We start from the raw sequence: 16,879 nt of genomic DNA, 5'->3' as shown, positions 1-16,879 counted from the left end.
GGGGGAAAAAGGGAAAAAAGAGGCTGGATGCAGTACCTTGGATATTCTCCATATCCAGTTTATCCAGGATAAACTACAGGCTTAAAACTGCAGGATTCACAATATCCCTCGGGAAAAGCTTTCCAAGAGACAGACAGTGAAATACCAGAGGAGATTGCCATGGAGAGGTGAGCAACCCCCACACTAAAGGATTTGAAAAGAGTCTGGACAAACACCCGCTGGGAATGGTTTAAATCAGTGGTTTTAAATTGACCAAATGCTGGTCTAAAGGATGAGCTAAATGATACAGGAGGTTCCTGCCTGCCTTGTATGTATTCTGTGGCTGGAATAAAACATCTCTGGAAAAATGAGACAACTGAGAAGTCTCCCCCAACAGCTTAATTACATAACGCAGCCTTATAAATGTAAATGGTCTATTAGGTTTCACCGTCCCTGCACCCTATGATTGCCTGAAAAGTACATAAACATCCTGAAGTTCAGACTAAACTGCAGCGGGAAATCTTTTTCTTGAGGAGGCAACTGCATACTTTCCATGCCAACGCGCAATCGAGTCATCCGGGAGTTACTCTACAGAATAAACTCTTCAAGCATCAGAGGTAAAAATCATTGCACGTGTTATAAAATGCTATTTCCATAAAAAGAATGTCATAAAATGTTTCCATCTTTAGTAATTTTCAGTGGAGCAGGAAATGCATTAGACTTGCAAGCAGCTGAACCCTTGAAGTCTGAATCTCATTTTACTGAGGTCTCTCACCCGAAATAAAATAATGATGTATCTTCCATTACACACAAAATGTCCTATGTTTTCCCAAATGAATCCACGCTCCACATTACATTCATCTTACGTAAACTGACACGCTCCCACCCCTCTATCCACCCATAAAAGCATTAGGCAAGAAGCCTGTCCTTGCAGTTTGCATACTAAGAATGTTTCAATCGCATGCATTCAAAAAGCAAAGGCTAAATCATCTTAAGGAGCCCTGGAGTCAGACAAAGCCATCACATTTCAACCATGCATTGTGAGAGTGTGTAAAAACTACAGATCAGCTTGCCCAGATAGAGATATAGTTGTATATACAAGACATCCGAAAGACTATTAAAAAAAACCCCAAATACTTGAATTCGTACCAGCAGAGTGAAATGTCTCAATTTGCCAGGGCAGAAGGATACGCTGCTTAAAGAAAAAGAAGAAAACAAACAAAAATCCCCAAACCCATGCATCTTTTGAATGGGCAAGGCCACAGGCACAGGAATGGTGCTCACAGGATAACGAGTCTCCCTGTGTCGGCTGATTTATGGCACCTGCTGTTACACAGGTGCTTCATCTGCAGCAATCACCAGCAACCGGTGTCCTTCTCCACGCACAGGAGTTCCCCCCACCCCCCGAAATTTCATAGGGGACAACTCCAACAACCTTTATTGGATTTCAGGACCGTTATGGGATTTCACTGCTTCTACCACGGGCAACATGCAATGCTGACTGATGAGCTTTGAAAGTTGGCAAGAAGATGGTACTAAAACCCATAAAGACACAGCCTTGCACAGCGTCTACAGAAAAGCACCGCTTATTCCTTACTAATGTCATCTTACTATTTATGGTAGCACTTTTTGTAAAAGTTTACAAGGATCAAAAAGCTGGGCTACAGGAAGTCCCAGTACTTGGAGCGCTCGCTTTCGCAATAAAACAATTGCTGATGCCTGGGGCACCAGTTGTGAATGTTATCAGCCATCTGGAGCAGCACAGCCACCAGAGTGTGACCTGTGTGGAACTACGAGCCAGAGCAGGGATTTACAGCAAGTAACTGGACTGAGTAACAAGGCAGGAGTAAATCCACCCGCCTCCTGTTATCTCTTGGCTGCTGGCACGGGGCAAAGCTTGGCTTCATGTGGGGCTCCACGGGGGAGGACGCCAGCTCTTCGGCTTTGAAGCACATGGTGCTCAGCCCAGGAGGGGACTGTGAGCTATGAGATCTCGCTGTGCCATTTTGCTCTGTCCCACAGAGGACATGGCCCTCTCCACCTCCCTGGACCGCAGGTCACACAGCTGCAAGATGCTTGGTCACATAGCGGGGTAACTCTGCTGGAGGTTCATGTCTTCTGGAACAATTCAGCCTTGACTGGAGTCCTCCTGTGGGATGGCTAAATGTGCTTTTTGCTTCACTCATCTGAAGTCCTCCCTGTAAAACCCTGTGGGCTGTCATTTTCAGTCTTTTTTCAGTGGTGCCCAGGGACAGGACAAGAGGTAATGGGCGCAAACTTGAACATAGAAAGTTCCATCTAAACATAAGGAGGAACTTCTTTCCTGTGAGGGTGGCAGAGCCCTGGAAGAGGCTGCCCAGAGAGATGGGGGAGTCTCCATCTCTGGAGACATTCAAAACCCGCTTGGACACGTTCCTGTGCAACCTGCTCTGGGTTTGGACTAGATGATCTCCAGAGGTGCCTTCCCACACCATTGATTCTGTGATTTAGAGGCATGGCCCAGCTGGTTCCCAACTGCTACGAAGCAAACACCAAAGGCACCCAGGCCTTGTGATGCTGAGGCTCTCTGCAGGTCCTGCAGACCTCAGAGCATCTCGAGCATCCTCCGCTCCTACAAGGCAAAGAGGCAGCCCCAAGAGCAGCAACCTGTGCAGACAAGTGGGCAGGAGTGGGAACACAAACTGAGTCCTCCATGCGCCTTGTACTTGCCCAGGCTGCTCCAAACTCATGAGTGTTATTCAGCCAAAGATGGAGACCCATGGGGACCTGCTCCAGCCTGAAATGAAACGCGTCCAGTACACAACCAGTGAAAGAAAAGCACAAGGACACATGTGGCAGCACCTCCCAGTCACAAACAACAGCCCTCATTTCAGTGCAGGAGAAACACCAGCGCTCTCCTGCCCCAGCAAATCCATCTGCTGTAGGTGGCTCCTCCAGGAAAGCCACCAGCTGCTGTCACGGCCCTTGTTTGTGGGTGCACAGGGGACAATGGACACACTGACAAGCTGAAACCATGTTCTGGTGCTTCCCAGGGCGTCGGACACAGACAAAATGCAGAGAAAGCTCCTGTGAAGAGTCATGCACTAATGTCGCAGAAGGTGAAATGTAAATGCTGTTTCCTGGTGACCGGCCAACGCCGTAAGCCACAGACAGGGACAAGGCACTCGTGGACACCAAGATGCAGATGAAGAGATGCACTGAGCCGGTCACAGAGGCAGCGTGGGGGTCCCGGGTTACCTGGGGAAATCGGGGCTAACGGAAGAGATCTGTCCCTGCAGGGAATCCATGATGTTGCTCTGCGAATAGAGCTGGAGGGGAGAATTGAACTGCACGTGCAGCACCTTGAGTCCCGGCACCTCCACTTCCACGGGGCTCTTGGGGCAGACCTGGGCTGCCTGTTTCAGCTGCTCGGGCCCCACTCGGACTTGGCTGGGGACGGAGGGGGTGCTGTGCCTCCGCTGGGGCAGCTCGGAGGGCTGGGTCTGCAGGGGGTTATAGACGGAGGCGATGGGAGCCTGCATCGGGCTCAGCGGCGATGGGCAGCTACGGGGCCACCAGTTCACACCAGTTTGAGTCGTGTTTGTTAGTTTGTTTGGGGGTCATTTGGGTTTTACGGTGTGGAATCGAGGGAAAAAGGCAGAGGAAGAAGAAAGGGAAAGAAGGAAGAAATTAATGAAAGGCTAAACCAAACACTCCAAGCATTACAAGCAGTTGCAGAATGCTGTCTTCACGTTAAAGGCTTCTGGCTAACGCTGTGGCTCTGGTGTCACACTCCAGGTGTGTCCACACAAACCCCATTTTTTTTACAGGGGTTGTAAAAGCAATGAAGACATGGCAGTGGGGGGGTTCACTATGAATTAGCTACCTGAGTATGCACTCGTGGTCCCACTGTCCAGCCATGGAATGCCACCTTCGCTGCTGACCTCCCCAAAGCGACCCTGGGTGACCTACCAAGGGGCACCTCTGATCCTAAACCAGACGTGAGGCTTCTCCCTGCCCACTTTGTGACACCAAGCCCAGTAGAGAAGGTGGGTGGTGTTTCTGTCTGTACCACAGCCCTGCATTTATATCACACACACCCTCTAAGGATGGACCATGCACCAGGTCCCCTTGTCATATGTCACCATGTGCGGTGGCAGGATGAGACTGCCGGGTTCAGACAGGCTGGGTGTCTGCTGGGTGCAGGATGGAGATGCAGAAAAAAAAGTGGGATAAACCCATAACAAGGTTTACCACATACAAATAGCTCATCAAAACAGACAGGCTGGAAATAAAAGGCAACTAGAAGGTTGTGTGAAGGGAGAACCTACACATCCTGGGAGACCACAGTGGGTTTTTAATGGCAGGGTGAAGCCCCTGGCTCTCACTGAACTCCAGCAGTGATTCATTTGCTTTTGACAGCTGTGAACAAAAATGTATGAGCACTGAAGGTCTCATCCACAGCCTCCCCAGCACTCCTCTGCAACTTGCTGTGTTTCCACAAGGGAAAGATGAAAGAGATGCCATGTACCCTACATGCAGCAGGGCTGGCAATGGGCCTTCCTGCTCGGAGGAGCAAAGTGAGCCACAGCACTACAAGAAACCCATCTCTTTGGTGATCCCTGCAAGAAAAAGGGATCATCCACGGATTTCCAGTCAAATATACCTGGCTTCCAGGGAGTGCTGTCACCCAGAAGGCACTCCAGACTAGACTAGAGATGGTATTTGACTGCCAAATGGTCCCATCAGGTGAACACAGTCAGATTTTCCCTTTGCTCTGCCCCTGACTGAGGCTGCTGAGGTCTACCAGAAGCAAATGAGGAACAAATATCTGTCACCCTGTTTGCCAGCTGCAGCACCGAGGCTGAAGTTGCATTCAGAAGTCAGGAAATTAGTCAAATATCCCCTAAAGCACTGGTCTTGCAGCTTTTGTTGTAAAAGTGGCCAAAGTCTTCCAGGCAGTTTGGCACTGCTATACAGAGACTTAGGGCAGTTAAGGAACCAACACAGCCAGCAAGATTTCAGAAAGCTCCTGGTTAATTGTTTCTAATGAAAAAAGAGGAACCTTGGGAACGTCTGGGATAAAGCAATGTCTTTGGTGAAGCTCACATGCAACCACAAAAACCAACAGGCCCTTTTAAGGTTGGGACCCTTTCCAATCCCATATATAAAATCGCTCACACAGGGATGAATGGTTCAGCCACTTCTTAAAACTCCCGCGAAAAACAAGCTTCAGTAATAAAAAAAACACCCATAGAATGATCCAAACTTAGGCAGAGCTTCGTCTATGGATCCCAGGCCAGCTGGGGACTGGGATGCACTAACTGGTACCCTTCCTGCCCAGCATTGCCCACAAAGCCAGCCTAAAATGCTAACTTTACAAAGTGCTCGTAAGAAGCTGTGAGGCACCTGTTCAGACCAGCGGGCTGGTATGTCATGCTGAACGCACGTGGAAACTGCGTCGGTCTCTGCTGAACAAAGAAACACAACAGCATTAATTTCATTTCTGCACCTTGGGGAACATTCCCCGCTCCTCCGAGCCCTGCCAGGCTCACACCTCTCCTCCTTCCCTTGTTCCTGAAAGAGAGCTTTTGTGGGTTAAACGGGTACCCTCGCAGCGAGCTTTTTGTCTCCTGGAGCCTTCTCCTGGGGGCCTGGGCAAGGAGGGAGAAGCGAGGAAGATACTTACGGCTTGGTAGGCTCCGGGGCCCCAGGTGACGTCTTGGACTCCACCGCATTGTTGAAGGTCTGGATGTTCTCTGAGGAGTAGAGGCCAGCTGGGCTGTTGTACTGAGCAGTGATCACTCTGGGGGCAGAAGCCGTGGCAGCAGTGAAGGGCACCGCGCTCCGGTTGTGTGCACTTCCTATGTGCTTTATTTCCTGCATGCAAAGGAGCAAAGGCAAAAAAAAAAAAATAAAAAATCAGAGGTGCTCAGGCGTGCAGGTGGGATGTGACAGGGCAGCAGTGGTGGCCTTTGCGTGCGGTGTCAGCTGAGGAGCACGGTACCATGACCACCGAAGAAGGCAAGTATCATCCACGCATCATGAGGGCACCTGGATGGCTTCAGGCTGACCTTCAGGATGCTTCAGAATTAACGTGCCGGGAACATAAGAGCTCAGAAACACTTGCAGAGCCATTAGCTCAAGCTGCCACACGCTAATTAACACAAGCATTCCCTGCAATTCCTGAAAGCAGGGATGACTTCTATGGAAAAGTGAAGACAAGGGGCAGAAAGAGGAGCACTCTCCAATGACATCTGAAAGTTTAGCTTTTTGTTAGGGTAACCCAAAAAGAAGGGCTTTGTCATTACCACAAACACCCTGGAGCAAGTCTGCTCCTTCAGCTAAGACTGGGGTTCGCAGCTGCTGTCTGCAATGAACAACTTTGGACTTTCTGGACAAGAAATTCCCACAATAAAGGTGGGAAGATGACCCTTGCTAATACAAAAGACTGTCCATAGAGAGTGACAGCTAAATGCCAGAGGCTCTTCAGTGCCAAAAGTACAAGATATCACCCAGACATTGTGGGTTAGCTGCAAACTGAAGGTTTCCAGAGGTATTAGTGATACATAGAAACACTGCTAAAATTTAATAAGAAAGGGGCCAAATCCAAGTTAAATAAGACATGAGGTAAGACTGAATCACAAGCAGCTTTAACAAAAATGGGGAAATTTCTAAGCCTCATCACTAGTTCAGCACGAATTAGCAGCTTTGGGGCAGAGAGAACAACATCCAGGGCTTATTTCTCCCCAGAAAAGATGCTTGACCAAAGCAAAGAGTGTGTCCAACGGGGCCTCGTCAGAGCAGGGAGAAGAAAGGACTAGCATTCACAGAGGTGGCTGAAATATCCAGGGCAGAGAGAAGGCACCAAAATGTGCGTTTTGAAATGTTTCAGCTGGCTATAGAGATTGGGAATGGCTTCACCAGAGGGCTAACGCCCAATGGCACAGGATGAAACGGGGCTCTTCTTAATATTCTGGGCCCATAGTTCCCAGTGCTAATTAACACAACCGGTTCCCACTCCGTAGAGCAATGAAGGGAGCCTTCGCTGCCCTCTGAACATCTCAGGGCATTTATTTGATAGAGCTATAGTTACAGGATAAACACTCACTAGAAACAAGGATGACTAAATTCCCCTACAGATTTTTTTTTTTTTTCCTTTAAAATCGCTTTTACGTCCCCAGATTTCCTTGGGCAGTTGGCGAGCGTTCCCAGACTGACAGATGGGAGTCATCTCGCTTCGTGGCACTTCAAATGCTATTTATGGCACCAGGCACAGCACAGGGTCCCTCGGAGAGGAGCGGCGTGGATCCAAACGCGCTCAGGAGACACAAGTCATTTGCAATCAGTGGGGCAGCGCCAGACGTTCAGGTGTGGGGTGGTGGGACTGCTCTCCCACAGCTTTCTGGCCGTGGAAGCCAGCCACAGAGCTTTCCCACACACCAAAGGAAGAAAGACCCTGGAGTAATTAGCTAATCTCCCTTTGTTACAATCTCATTCAAAGCACATAACAGTGCTTATAAAAATAGTCTTTCCCAGGGCAGAAACTGTGGATTTTAGCAAAAAAAAAATAAAAAAATCATTACTTCAGCCTCTATATCACACCATAGGGAAAACTATCAGTGATCTTATATCAGCATTAAACACACATGTTAGCCCACCATTGGGAGGCCACAAGTAGGAGAGAGTTTCAGACGTGAATACAAAGAGTTCTTTTAAAGAAAGACAGAGGCAGAAGTTTTAGGCTAAAGGGGGTTATACTGTTAGGTCAAGTAGGTTCAAAGTTTAATCATGTCACAATCTATATTGAGGAAATATGGAAGTACCAACCCAGAATTACAAAAAGGGAAGTAATTCAGGGCATTTAAAAAAAAAAAATCTGTTTTCCCAAGTAAGGCGTCTCAATTACATATTCCACGTGCACATGGGCACGTTGCCACCCCCACCAAAGACTTTTGAATCTGTCAGCCAAGCCCAAATCAGTCTGACAGTGATGGAAGCCTCAAGGATGTTTAAGCTCCTACAAGTGCTGAGAAAATAGACAGCCAGATGGAAGAGACTGAAATCACATTAGTACCTTGATGCTGAGAACTGCAACATGTGCTCAGGCACAGAATCCACATAGGAGATTTTGGCCCACTTTTGGCCACCCGGTAGGAGTTCTGCTGTGTGATAACATCCGAGACCATAAATTAAGCTTTTAAAAGTATCAGGCCATCTGTAGTAGTGTTCATGTGGATAAAGTCCACTGACTATAAGGGATTTTATAACAGGTTAAATAGAGATATCGGTGCAAAAGGTGGTGTCTGAAGATTAGATTAGAAAAAATCCCATCTGGAGAACAGCATAGAAGATATATAACCTGAGAGTCTATAGTCAAATAGTATGAGAGCAATAATATTATAAAGGGCATTTGGATAATCCAAATTCTCCAGCGCTTCCTGTCATGCCGTGCTGCTCTTTCTGCTTGAGCTGTAGAAGGAATTTGCAAAGAACAAGTGCTTTCATGTAGCGACCTCAAGACCAAAAGACAATGTGTTCTCACTGTCAAATGTATTTACCCAGGGATTTGCCAGAACTGCCACTCTAAATCCTGTGCTGTGCAGCAATTTTGTTAAAGCCCCAGCTCCTGGAATCATGTGTTTATGTCAGAGTCTCTGACTTAATACTGGAGCAACCTGGTCTGGTGGGAGGTGTCCCAGCCCAGGGCAGGGGGGTTGGAACTTTAAGGTCCCTTCCAACCCAAACCATTCTACGATTCTATGAATAAGCTCCAAGTGGCTTTGGAGCATGATCCCACATGCTCCAGAGCCCTGCAGGCACTAAGTGCAAATCCCCCCTTCCTAGGGAAAAAGCTACTTCCCAATCCCAAGGACAAACAAGGCTTGTAGGACCCCAGCGCCAGGTCAAATACTCAGGTCTCCCGCCAACTGGGTCTTCTGGGTGCTGGCCGTTGGTGGCAGCAGCCCTCTTTGGGGGAAGATGGGGACATTGCAAGTGCTGCACAGCGGCCCTTCCACCTGGGTGCCCAGGGGCTTTTGCCATCACCCCAGCCCTCCCGGCAGGGAGCTGCCAGCCACAGCCATGGTGCCAGGCAGTGGGGACAGGGGAAAATGTCCCTGTGCCGGGGCAGGAAATGGATCAGCACTTCCTATCGCACCGGCTGCAGGCTGCGTCATGGGGGAATTATCTGGGAAAACAATGGCCCCTTCCTCCCTTTCGTCCCGCTCGCGCCAGGCCACGCTCGGCGATGCTGAAGGCCAGCCTGTGAAAGCCCCACAGCTGCCTCAGCCCTCACCTCCATGGCGGGGGCCGGCCGGCGTCTCGCCGTGTGGGCGGCTGCTTCCTCCCCACCACGCACCAGAGATGGACGTGGCTACCACCATGGGACCCGCTCTTCTGGAGAATCGGGGAGCCAGACTCCAGGGAAATTCCCAGCTGTCAGGGAGGGAGGCAGACAGATGGGCAGACAGCCCAGGATGAGCCACCACCTCCATCTGCCGAGCTGGGGCACATCCCAGGCACCAGCAGCACAAAGCCACCCAGACGCCTCCATAACCCCAGGTGTCCTCGGGCAGCCCAGGGGCAGCCCAGGGCGAGGGTGGGCTCTTGTGTCCCATCTGCCACACGGTGACGTGGCCAAGGCCACCCCGGCTGCACTGACCTCACCACATCCAGAAACAGGAAAAACCTGGAGGCTTTTTGTACCTCCCGAATAAACCAAGGCGTGAGGGGTCAGGCGCTCCTCTCCCCACAGCATGGCCTGGAGGCAGCTGGGCAGGGCTAGGGCCTCAGGGCTGCTGGCTACTGTCCCGCTCCCCTGCTTGCCCCTTCCTGGGCCACCTCCCCAGACCCAGAGGAACTGCAGGTCAAGTATGGAGTAAGGAGGGAGCTGCTTGAAGCTACCGAAACCTTATTTCAGGTGCAGAGTTGTGATTTCAAGACTGGCCACCATAGCGATTTCCTGAGCCTCCAGCCCTCAGAGTCAGGGGATTCATTCCAACCTTATGGTACAAATTAAAACAAGAAAAAAATAATCAGCACCCAGGCTCTGGAGTTGCAGGGAGAATGGAAAGGCCCTCGAAGGAGCCAGTGAAACCCGCTGCCCCACCGGGCCCCAGAAACACGGGATGGTTTTTGAGTCCCGAGTCAGAGCCCGGGGGCGGCCAGTCCTGGATTGCGCACCTCGAGAGCCACGCCAAGAGGAAACAAGATTAAACATTTCTCGGCATAAATGTTTACTCAGCTCCAAGAAAACGGGCCCCTGACCAAACCTCAGGGAAGGAGAACGCTCCAGTCCCGCAGGCGGGGAAGGAGAGGGGAGACCAGCAGCCAAAACCCACCCCTGGCTCCATCCTTGCCCTCGGGAAGCCGCCCGGGGAGCCAAGGCCATGCTGTGGGAAAGCTGCTGGTGCCAGACATGTGGCAACAGCTCAGAAGAAGACATCTTCATGGCAAACTCTACCCCATGCTACGTTTCCCCAGCTGCGATCACAAGCGTTAAGAAGTGCCTTTACTTTCACCTCTCCCTCTGTTATTGTTTGGGGTTTTTCAGCTATGGAAAGATCTTTTGCAATGCTTTGAAATCTGATTAGAAATTAGGAAGGGTTCGGGGTTTTTGTTATGGTAGGGGGGTGTAAAGCAACAAGGCCAGCTTCCCACATCCTCTTGCCCCCACCTCCCTCGACACATTCCACATCCATGCAGTAACGCCTTTTAACCAAAAACAGCAGGTCATGATACGCCAGCGCAGTTCCCTTGTCTGAAAAAGCCGTGGTGTTACTTTATATACCTATTGCTTCACGCGTTGCCCACACACGCACGGCCTTATCAAAGGCCAAGCCAGCCACACACCCAGTTTCTATAGCCCCTGCTTTTCTCCGTATCCAGGGAGATAAAATACACAAGATGGAAACAATGACATCACCCTGCGAGGACCAGGAGGACAGGGCAGGCACTCTCAAGAAGCCTTGGGAAGACAGAAGTGGCTGTCCGTCATTGTCATCCCACAAATAACATGATTCACCTCCAGAGCTCCTCCGGCTGCATGTCTGGAGGTCATTTCTCATTTAAAAACAAAAAAACAAAAACCAACAAGCCAAAACATCCTCATGTTTGAAAGCCCGTATCTTCTGTGGTTAAAAAGAGCTGATCTACCCATCTCAAACCACAAGCTTTCCCTGACATTCTTGAGGGGTGACATCAATACTTAGGCCTCGCTGCAAATGGGGTATGTGGCCTTCAGGCAGCTGGACAAGCTTTTTTGGAGATGGTCCTGATGTTGGCTGCCCTCAAAGCTGGTCTCTCAGCTCACTTCTGACGTGAGCTCACTCAGCTCAGAGACCTAGGCCCTCTTGACCTCAATGTCCTACAAATACAGGGTGGAGAAAAAAAAAACAAAACCAAAAAACAGACAAACCTTTTCCCACAGAGCCCAGGTCTGACAAGACATGGCACACTCTGAGGGATAAAGAGTTTTCATTGTTCATTTTACCAAGGGGAAATACAGCCATGCACAACCAGTGCATGGGTTTGGAGCTTAATGCCTGGCCCAGGGTCACCAGAGAGCCTGAAAATTATGCTGGTTTCTGCTCAGTGTCACAAGCATTAAAGTTACCTGAGTCACAAAGTAATTTGTCCTCTCTTGCTGCCATCGCTTTTCCTCAGAAACATTAAGTAGAAGGGAAAGGCAGACGTGTTATTTTACATCTTTCCCGCTGTGGTGAGGAAAAGCTCTCGGTGGGAAAATGTCACCGAGCGATCGCTCTTAGGATCTGGGTGAGAAGTGCAAGTGAAATAATTGAGTAAATATACTAAAACGGCTCTGTCATTTCCTTCCCCAAAGGTTGCCATGGTCACACCCAAAACAAAGCTGGCTCAGCCGCTGAGCCATCACCACTAACAAGCCACACCTTTTGCCACAATGTGATTTTGTCATCACTCTTGCCTCAGTTTAAATTAATTTAGAAGGATAAAGATAATGGTAATGAAATAATAATAAGGCTGCAGCTCTTTCATGAGCAAAGGTCAGCTTAGACAGTGAAGTCAGTCTTGGGATTCAGGACTTCGGGGAATGCATGGGAGGTTGTGGAATGCCTTTTTATTTTCCAAAGGCACATAAAAGTATCTTGAACTTGCATTCCAAGTAAGGGAAAATACTTCAGCAGGAGGACGCAGCATTTCACCAAGTATCAGCCTCCAAAAGGATTACAGAAGTAAACAAATAGTCTATTTCAAATGGGTTAAAGAATGTGTACGCAGTGATCTTAAAATAAGTAGCTAGTCATGCAGTTCTTGAGACAAACTGAACATTAATTTCTTTCACAAGATCTTTCGCAAAGATCTAGTTATTTAACTGCACCGATAAAACGGGAAGAGGAAAAGAAGGTGGACAAGTGCTGTGAGAACTTCCAGTTAAGATACTGAAGGTAGGAGAGGCAACATCAAACTACCTAGTTTTAAGAAAGGTGGAAACTTATTAGAATAATTGCAGTCCAATTTCTACAGCAAAAGTTTTTAAGCCTAATTTTTTTTTTAACCTGAAACAAGTCTATTCACATGTATGATTATATTTCTGCATTCAAAGGGCTCTGTGCAAAACCAGCAAGAAACATCTTCAGAGGAACCCTGGATCAGGGCTTAAATGAACCACTTGGACTGAGTTATGTCCTGTTTTCTTTGGTAAGTGAATTAATAAGTGTTCTGCACGAGACTGGTGCCAAGGAAAGCAAATACATTGTTTTCACTGGCGAGCGAGTTAAAAAAAACCTGAACAGCTCAGACAGGGCTGCCTTCGAAGACTGGGCTCTACTCACAACTTCCACCAACCCCGTTATAAAAATGAGATCAGCATCTTTGTGGTGAAATTCATAGCCCTTTGCCATGCTGGGATATATACACACAGCATCTTCTGCTGCCTGAAAGCTCTGGTGACGCTGCAGAGACACGGTCCCAGAGTGACTGGGCTGATGGCTTGCCATGGCTGTGGCAGGAGCCAGCAGGCTCTGCTGACTTCATGCTCCAAGCAGACAGACCTCACCACAAACCTTACTTGCTGCAGTCAGCTACTGAAAAAGGAAACGGGTGTGCGCTTCCACAAACAAACATACAAAAAAAAAAAAAAAACCAACCCACCAACAAAAAGAAAACCAAACCTTAAAACTTGATGGTGTTCATGACACTTTTCTTTGGCACAGCGGACTGGGATGTTCAGGGACTGTTAAGCAGGAAGAGTAAATGGGAGTTTGTGGTTTGGAGATATGATACATCTTCCCTCACACTGCTGAATTCCTCTGTTTGAGTACATGGCAGGCAAAGCCCTTTAAAGGAAAGCCCTGTCCTCTGAACAGCAACAAGCCCCACTCACACAGGCACCTGCAAATGACTTAATTGGCTTCATTTTTAGGGAAGAAGAAAGGCAAGACTTCTCTGAGAGCCTGAATGATCCTTCTACACCAGGAAATAAAACTCTTCAGTATCAGCCATCACAAAGGGGTAAAAGCCTAGTTTTCAGGCAACAGTTGGTTCCTAGCGCAAGATTAGGACATGGGTCACTGCTCAGACATAAGTTTGTAAAAGGAACCTCTCTGCAGCCAGTTTCTCACCAAATTCTCCTGCAAAAGTCAGTTACAGGTTGGTATCAACAAATTCAGTTGTGCCACGCATAGGAACTGGCAGGATCGGGATAGCTACATGATGGCCAGAGCTAGAACAAGGATTAGGACTAAGGCTATGGTTTAGGAGGATGATGTGCTCCATTGCCAGGATTATTGCTGAATCCTCCACTGTCTGACCTTCATGATGTCCTTTACTGGGATTTTAGAAAGCAGGGCATGACTTGTAAGTCCAAGACTAGAATTAAGGTTAGTCCCTCTCACTCGTGTTTCTTACAGAGTTGCAGGAGGCTCCCTGAACCAGTCCAGGGGCCAGACTCACATACAAACACTCCACCTGAAGGGCAGCTGACTAAAGAACAGCCATTGATTAGGGTTAAAACTGCCATAGCAAAGGAGTTTAAGTCAGAGGTGGCATCAGTTAATTAAAACAGACTATGTTTAGTACTTGACCAGCAGTGGTCAAGTTAATAGCCCCTCTTGCAGCAAAGCATCAGTGCAGACTCTGTTCCCCCTCCTTTGGCGAGGGATAGCCCCAAGTCTCAAGGTTTGCAGCAGAACATCTCCAGAGCTTAGAAGGCAGAAGACAGATTAGATCTCAGCTCAACAGTGTCCCAGGGAGGTGTCATGCCATGGCCTAATCCCAACCCGAGTCCAAATGCCTGGGTCCCAGGCTGTGCCTTGGCTGAGTTACGAAATACCTGGAGAATGCCGCACCACGCTCTGGAGCCAAGCAACACACAGCAGCCTGGCGTGAGAGGGAACACGGACAGATCCCAGGCCAAGGTCTGGCCAGGGTGTTGCTGCACATGTGCTACTTTAGGTTCGGGTCCTTTCCAACCCAAACAGACGCATTAGCACTTAATTAATTGCAGAGTCAAACTGGTTTTATCTCTGCTTATTTTGCTAGAAAGGCTCGCACGGGTTGTGTGCTGGGGCCAGAATCCATGCCACTGCCCTGGTGAAAACCTGGAGAAATGCCACTGATTTTAGTGCAGTTATTGTAGATTTGTGCAGGACAATCCCCTAAACCTAGCTCAGGTATAGGTCACTTATTACTACCTTTACTTGACAGAGGCAGCAGACCAGTGAAGCGAAGCTACCAAAAGGTCACAAAACCAACCTCTTAGACAGAGGCTATAAGATCTGCCCCACAGATTAAAATATAAAAGGCTGGTGCACTTCTCTTCCACTTTCTTCACAGCTAGTAAGAGGAAAAAACAGACCAAGAAGAGCCCCAACGGAAAATACTAAGAATGAATCATTTTCCTCCCCTCTTACCCATGAAAATCAAAAGGCTTAACAAGGCTAGCAATGATCTATTAAGCCACACCTCTATAGTGCCTTCTGTGCCCTTTGGTAGGTGCGAGCATGCAGATGGCAGGAGACAACACCTCAGATCAAAGCAGCTTACCCTTGGCAAGGCATCCGACCAGCTCTCCTTGGCCTTCCGACCACGAGGGAGGGAGTCTGTCTCTCAAGGATTCCGAGGACTGCGTGATTTCTAGGAGGTATGGGGCACGCGCTGTCCCCAGTGCCACCAACGGAGTGACACACGCTCAGCTCCTTGGAGGATTGGGCCAGAAACTGCTCCAAAGTCGGACAGGAGTAGGCAGGAAGAAGAGCATGCAGATAACTACTCACCTGCGGCTGAGAGGCCAGATTCATCTTGTACGGATGCGTCTTTCCCTCCTCATTTACAAGTGGTGACCAGACTTTTGTCTCTGTTCTGCAACACACAGATATAATTTTTTTTTTAATAGTTAATCTACTTTCGTCACTGAGCATCATCACTGTTATTAAAAGACTTGAAGTTCACCAGCTGGAAACACTTCTGTATGTACAATGCACATCAGGAGGAATCTAGACAGTCTCATTTTAGGCATGTAACTTGGATGACTTAATTATGTTGTACGAGGTCCTCGGAGAGAGATAGGATCTCAGCAGTGACTGTCCTGGCTTATCCTTTGGAACTCCACGAGTTGGGGGTCACCCAAGCAGCAGAAGCTGGAGATACCCCTTAGATGCAAATCCTTAAATTAAATGGGACAATTCAGATTACTGCGTGTTTCAGCTTTTATGGGTAGCCAGGAAGAGGAACAATTCTTGTCTGCATTCATGATACAGAGAACATTTTGTTCTTGAATTTGTGCTGCCTTGGATAAGCTAGAAATATTTTTTGTTTTGGGTATCCAGAACTCCCTTCTTATTTACACAGTGGTATCCATGCTGAACAAACAGAGGCTTTTAAGAATTATGAAAAAAATGGGTCCAAGTCTGCAATGAGACTAAGAACTGAGATGACATAACGTGTCCAAGAGAAAGTCTGCATTATCTTTGCTGGTCTGTGGTCTGACCCAATTACTGACAACAGCCTGAAACACAAGTCAAGATCTGTGACCGAAACCAATGGCTTTTACCACTGTCATTCTGGAGTTTTGCTGTGTCCCAAAGAACAACAGGCAAACAAGTGGTGAAGAAGTAGCAGAGTGCTTAGCCTTGCTTGAAATACTTTGTGGGAAACACACTACCTACATTTCTCAGAAGTACAGAGAGTAGTTAGCATCTCAGATGGACTAAATGATGCCACTTTTCACAAAGTTTTTCCTAGTAGGGAACGAGTGGCTGCAGTACTGCTGAATGAAAACTGTTGGTCAATGCTAAGCATTGCATAATGCAGCAACCAGATGGTTGATAAACTCTCAGGATGAGTTTTGAAAACCATGTCCTGTTTTGACAGGAGCCCTTTGTAGAATCTGCAACTGCATATAGATGTACTTCCCAGATATTTGTGGGTCCAGGGCCAGCTACAATTTAAGCACTTAGTTAGCAAAACAGGAGTGTTTCCGCTGAGAATTAACTGGATAACTGGAAAGAAACTTTAAAACAAAAAAAGCTTATAAAAATGACAAGGATGGAGAAAGAGGGTGTAGAGCTACCCACGATAAATTCAATCTGGTCTACACCATTCCTCTAAAAGCTCTCCAATGTCACAACATTTTTTAAGCAGCCCAGACTTAACTGTGATGCATATATATATATCCCAGACATTTGCTGCATAAATAGTATTTTAAGACTTCTATCCAGAGGGTAACTCAGTGGGAGGAGATGGCAGGCAGCATTCTCCCTCAGGGAAGAGGAGAAATTTTATTGACCTGCTATTGCATCTATTGCACTCTGAACTTTACACGGAAGAAACCTGAATGAGGTCTGCTGTGCTGCACCTCCTTTCGTAGGAAAGTACAAAGATACAGGTCACACCAGGTGTGATTCTCCACAAGCACTCAGGTACAGTAAACCTTTGACTC

General features: G+C 48.1%; 1 protein-coding gene across 1 annotated transcript in view; it reads right to left on the bottom strand.

Moving 5' to 3' along the window:
* Positions 1 to 16,879, bottom strand: part of LOC106896324 (PDZ and LIM domain protein 1-like) — a 35,767-nt gene that overhangs the window by 6,289 nt on the left and 12,599 nt on the right. The window contains exons 3-5 of the mRNA XM_014956160.1: positions 15,216 to 15,300; positions 5,368 to 5,429; positions 3,217 to 3,522 (exon numbers count right to left, since the gene is read on the bottom strand). Coding sequence (XP_014811646.1) covers positions 3,217 to 3,522; positions 5,368 to 5,429; positions 15,216 to 15,300 — 453 coding nt within the window. The remainder of the gene's footprint in view (positions 1 to 3,216; positions 3,523 to 5,367; positions 5,430 to 15,215; positions 15,301 to 16,879) is intronic.

Source organism: Calidris pugnax, unplaced genomic scaffold, assembly GCF_001431845.1.
Source record: "Calidris pugnax isolate Ruff unplaced genomic scaffold, ASM143184v1 scaffold196, whole genome shotgun sequence".
NCBI classification, from domain to species: Eukaryota; Metazoa; Chordata; class Aves; order Charadriiformes; family Scolopacidae; genus Calidris; species Calidris pugnax.
Note: the sequence above shows the minus strand (reverse complement) of the source record. Positions and strands in the feature narration are given on the sequence as shown.